The sequence below is a fragment of the Tribolium madens genome, unplaced genomic scaffold (assembly GCF_015345945.1).
Source record: "Tribolium madens isolate multiple individuals breed KSU strain unplaced genomic scaffold, Tmad_KSU_1.1 Scaffold_3;HRSCAF=73;Tcas5.2_LG2, whole genome shotgun sequence".
Classification (NCBI taxonomy): Eukaryota; Metazoa; Arthropoda; class Insecta; order Coleoptera; family Tenebrionidae; genus Tribolium; species Tribolium madens.
In genome coordinates this window covers 14,815,304-14,821,068 of record NW_025401006.1, presented here as the reverse complement: position 1 = coordinate 14,821,068, position 5,765 = coordinate 14,815,304, and the positions used below count along the sequence as shown (strand labels likewise).

At 25.4% G+C, this 5,765-nt stretch overlaps 1 protein-coding gene across 1 annotated transcript in view; it reads left to right on the top strand.

Annotated features, from left to right (window-relative positions):
• LOC123007744 (aminopeptidase N-like) overlaps nt 1–5,765 on the top strand; it is a 21,608-nt gene that overhangs the window by 8,599 nt on the left and 7,244 nt on the right. Inside the window, exons 3-5 of the mRNA XM_044403169.1 lie at nt 1,737–2,232; nt 2,287–2,571; nt 4,177–4,204. Of these exons, the coding sequence (XP_044259104.1) occupies nt 1,737–2,232; nt 2,287–2,571; nt 4,177–4,204 (809 nt within the window). The remainder of the gene's footprint in view (nt 1–1,736; nt 2,233–2,286; nt 2,572–4,176; nt 4,205–5,765) is intronic.

Sequence of the window (5,765 nt, the reverse complement as noted above, 5' to 3'; positions counted from 1 at the left end):
TGTTTTTCAGTTTTTTACTTTGTTTTTTAAAAAAAATCTTAATTTCAAGAGTTTTTCAGCAATAAGCGTTCTGGATTCATAAAAAACAACACATTTTATGATCAAAATTTTCCATTTTTTGCTTTGTTTAGACAAAATTTCTTGAATTTGGTAGTTTTCTTGGAAAAAAATTCATAAAAAACAAACAAAAACATGTTTTCACGTCTAATTTTGTAATTTTCTGTTTTGTTTAGGCAAAATTTCTACAATTTTGAGCGTTTTTTCATTGAAAAACATTTCAAAACCTTTAGAATTTAGAACCTAATTTCTAGGTATAAAACGCACTAAATTCTTTTAAAAAGAAGTATAAATAACGCATTTGCATTAATAATAATATTTATTAACAAATCTTTCAAAAGTTATTTTCTTGGTAAAAAGTGCTCTAAATTTTTCAAACTAAGGAGAAATTAGGCATTTTAGCAATTTTGACCGATTTTTTGTTAAAAAAACACCCCAAACCTAATAAAAAATAAGAAATTTTTGAAATACTTTTACAATTTATTTCAACAATATTTTTTAAATTCAGTAATTTTAAAAAAACATCAAATTAAATTTTACAATTTTTCGGCTTGTTTGCAAAATTACTCAATTGTAAATTTTTCGTTAAATAACTCTCAAAGTTACAAAAAATTACGTTTTTTCAAATTTATTTTGCATTTTTTTACTTTGTTTTAACAAACTCATTAATTCTTGAGTTTTTCGTTAATATACGCTCTGGATTAATAGAAAATAACGCATTTTGGAATTAAAATTTTGTATTTTTTTTGTTCTTTCAAATTTACTTAGTTTCTTGATAAAAAGTGCTCTAAATTTTTCAACCTAAGCAGAATTTAGGCATTTTAGCAATTTTGAACGATTTTTTGTTCATAAACACTCCAAACCAAAAAAATTACAAATTTTTGACTTACTTTTACGATTTATCTTAACATTTTTTAAATTCAGTAATCTTAAAAAAAATCTAATTAAATTTTGCAAATATTTGTCTTGTTTCGACAAAATTACTCAAATATTGTAAGTTTTTCAATAAATATTATTCTTAAAATTATAAAAAAAAATAAAGTTTTTTTTAGACTTATTTTGCAATTTTCTACTTTGTTTTTTTTTTCTAAATTTTTTGTTAAATATCACTCAAAGTTATAGAAAATAACGATATTTTGCAATTTTCTACTTTGTTTTTTAACAAAATTTCTCATATTCTTGACTTTTCTGGTATTAACACTCTGGACTCATAAAAAATTACGCCTTTGATCAAAATAAGGCATCAAAAACACAACGTTGCAATTTTCTACAATCTCTAGAATTTTGAACAACTAACAAACTTTTCTGCGTTTTTTACAATTATTAGCGATTTTTGTTAAAAAACACTCCAAAACTTATAAAAAACAAATGTTTTACTCAGTTTTATAGTTTTTGGCCACATTTTTTAAATTCGGTGGATTTCTAGAAAAAAAAACAAATTTAATTTTGCCATTTTTGCTTAGTTTCGTCAAAATTATTCAGATTTTATATTATTTTTTTGTTAAAAAACAAACTTATTTTGCAATTTTCTACTTTGTTTTTTAATAAAATTTCTTAAATTCTTGACTTCATAGAAAATTACGAATTTTTTTGCATTTTTTTCTAAAACTCTAAACTTTACTACAAAAGTAAAAATTATGTAAAAATCTTCATTCAATTCCCCCCAAAAAATTTTTTAGCCCTGAGAGGCCAGGCTGGGTCTGGGACCACTTCGACAAATCCCTCCCAATGCCCACTTACCTCCTCTCCTTCACAATTTGCGACTTCCACAATTTGCACTTAAATTCATCCGAAACCGGCCCTGTAATCAACCTCTGGGCCCCCCAAAGCGACCTACCCAAAGCGAAATACGCCCTCGAAGCAGCCCAGAGCATCTTAATCTTCTTGGAGGATTATCTAGGGATTAAATATCCCCTCCCCAAAATCGACCTTTTAGCCGTCCCAAACTTCGCCAGAGGCTCAATGGGGAGTTGGGGCGTCCTCTCCTTCCAAAAATCCTCAATCCTCCTCGAGGAAAACTCCCGAAACTGGGAGTTGAAACAACACATTTTCATCGCTTTGGCACACGCTTTGGCACACCAATGGTTCGGGAATTTGGTCACGATGAAATGGTGGAACGATTTGTGGCTAAACGAGGGAATTGGGAGTTTCATAGCCGAAGTTGTGCAAACTAGTGTAAGAAATGCAACCACGAGGGGCATAGGTGATTTTTTCTACTACTACTTTTAGTTGAAACCGAGGTGGCAAAGCAGCAACGATTTTCCCGTAAGAGTCATGTATAAAAGCTTCAGTTTGGATAGTTTGAAATCGACTCATCCAATTCAAACCGATTTTACTAAAACTGTTCAAATTGAGCAAATTTTCGATACGATTATACAAAGTAAAGGGACGAGTTTGATTCGGATGTTGAATTATACGTTGTCAAGGCCGGTTTTCCGACAAGGACTTCAATACTATTTGAATAGTTTGTACGTTATTTATTATACAGGGTGTGCCAGAAATCGCGCTCCAATGGTACCAGGAATATGAAAAAAATGTTAAAAAATCGATTTTTTGCAACCGATTTTTACCAAATGTTTCGTGCTGCGTCCCCTTTCTACATACCAAATTTCAAGTTTTTGGCTTTTATCGTTCTCGAGATATGCGTGGAAAGTAAAAATTCTATCTACAAAAATCTCGAAGTTTTTTTTTTTATAAAAAAAACATATATAAGGTGTTAAAAAAAGATTGTAAAATTTTTTTTTTATAAAAAAAACATATATAAGGTGTTAAAAAAAGATTGTAAAATATTTTAGGAGGTAATAGTATAGACCAAAACAAACAAAAAAGTTTGCAAAGTAACGGTTTGGAATTGAGAAACAATTTAAATAAACAATTTAAAAGAAAATGAAAACGAGAAAATCAAATAAAAAACTGAGAATGTCAAAAAAACTAAAGAAAATTAAGATGATGAAGGAAAGAAGATTTAATTAACTTATTTTTTTCTTTGTTTTTCTCCAACTGTTTGGTTTTACCTAATTTAAATTTTTAAATTTTGTGTTTTCTGATTTTGTTAATTGTTTGTTGCATTCTAGATTTGTTTATTTAAATAATTTTTTAATTTTTTTATTTTTTTCTTAATTTGTTACAATCTTTGTTCTTTATTTAGTTAATTTATTCTTCATTTGTCTTATTACTTAAACAAATATTTTTTTTAATACTTTTGTGTTTTTTTTTGCTTTTTTTACTACTTTTGATGTTCATTTTCTCATTTCTCTTTCTTCTTTATTATTTTTTCTTACTTTGATCCCATTTTTAGGTCTTTATTGGTGTTTCGTATAATAATTTACAAAGAATCACCAAGAATTTTTGCAAATAAATTTAAAAACTCGCATTTCGGTGAACGAAATTGTAAAATTGTAAAATATTTTAAGAGGTAATAGTATGGACTAAAACAAACAAAAAAGTCTGCAAAGTAACGGTTTCGGATTAAGAAACAATTTAAAACAAAATGAAAATGGGAAAATCAAATAAAAAACTGAGGATGTCGAAAAAACTAAAGAAAATGAAGATGATGATGAAGGAAAGAAGATTTAATTGACAGTTTCTTAATTTTTTTTTTGGTCATAAGTTCAACAATTTTTTTTTAGTTCTAATACTTTTTTTATTATTTTAAAGGTTTAAAACTGAGAATAATATAATAAAGTAGAACCAAAAAATTGTCATGGCATAATAAAAAAAGAAACAAAACTTGAAACGGTAATTTAACAATTTTGAAAAGATATAACAAAAAATTTAGAGAAAAAAAAATAAAAACGATACAAGAAAAAAAAAGTAAAACAAGAAAATCAGAAAAAAAACCTACGAAATGAAGACGGTGAAGTTAATAGAAATTCGGAACATCTACTTGACAATTTCAAATTTTGTTTTATTTTGTTTATACTTCTCACTTCATGTTGTGCTGTTTTTCTTATTTTTTTAAAATATTCTTATAAATTTTTAATATTTTTATAATTAATTTTTATTAAAATCTAAAACATTTTGCCAGATTTTTTCCATGTTCCTGATATCTTATTTTTTGCGACCGATTTTTACCAAATGTTTCGTGCTGCGTCCCCTTTCTACATACCAAATTTCAAGTTTTTGGCTTTTATCGTTCTCGAGATATGTATGGAAAGTTAAAATTCTATCTACAAAAATTTCGAAGTTGTGAAAGTTTAAATTTTTTACTTTGACTCTATTTATTTCTGTTGGAAAAATAATTTTTCAAGTTTTTTTTGGCAAAATTTTTGTACCTTTACAAAATAATTAGAAAAAAAATATATAGAGGGTGTTAAAAAAAGATTGTAAAATAAAAATGAAAACGAGAAAATCAAATAAAAAACTGAGGATGTCGAAAAAACTAAAGAAAATGAAGATGATGATGAAGGAAAGAAGATTTAATTGACTTATTTTTTTCTTTGTTTTGCTCCAACTTTTTGGTTTTACCTAATTTAACTTTTTAAATTTTTTGTTTTCTGATTCTGTTAATTGTTTGTTGCATCCAAGATTTTTTATTTAAATTTATCTTTTCAATTTTTTCATTTTTTCCAAATTTGTCACTATTTTTGTTGTTTATTTGGTTAATTTATTCCTCATTTGTCTTATTATTTAAACAAAATTTTTTTTCAAATACTTTTTTTACTACTTTTATTGTTCATTTACTCATTTTTCTTTCTTTTTTATTATTTTTTTCTTACTTTGATGCAATTTTTAGGTCTTGATTGGTGTTTCGTATAATAATTTACAAAAATATCACTAAAAATTTTGGCAAACAAATTTAAAAACTCTCATTTTGGTGAGCAAAACCACTTTTTTATTGACAAAGAAATTGTCTGTTTCTATTTTTTTCTAATATCTTGGATTTTTACCTAATTTTACTTCGCCAAAGATAAATCAAAAAAATGTTTTTTATTTTCTTTTTTTGCATGCATTTATTTTATTGTTTGTTTGTTTACTCTTTTTTTCTTTACTTTTGTACTATTTTTTATCATTTTTTTTTTAATTTTTACAATTCTGCTAATTTTTGTTGCTTAATTAAAGTTTGTTTATTTTAATTTTTTGGTTCGAATTTAGTTTCTCAAAATTTTTTATTTTTTCCCGGTTTTTTTACTATTTTACTATTTTACTATTTTACTATGATGATTTTCTTTCTTTTTTGAACTTTTTTGCTTATTTACATTTGATTTTCTTTAATTTTTTACTTCTTGTTATTCATTTTTTGCTATTATTAGGAAACAAGGAAACTGTATCCTAAATTGTAACTCTGTTTAATGCTATTTGTGGCTTTTACGAGTATTGGCAAAAATTTTGTACCTTTACTAAATAATTATTAAAAAAAATAGAGTTTGTTAAAAAAAGATTGTAAAACATTTTAAGAGGTAATAGTATGGACCAAAACAAACAAAAAAGTCTGCAAAGTAACGGTTTCAGATTGAGAAAAAATTTAAATAAAAAATTTAAAAAACAAATCAATTAAAAGGATGTCAAAAAAACTAAAGAAAATGAAGATGATGATGAAGGAAAGAAGATTTAATTGACAGTTTTTTAAATTGTCTTACAAATTACTTACCGAATTTTTTTCTTTAGTTCTTATGCTTTTTTTATTATTTTAAAGGTTTAAAATTGAGAACAATATATTGAAGTAGAATCAAAAAATTGTCATGGCATAATAAAAAAAGAAAACCAAT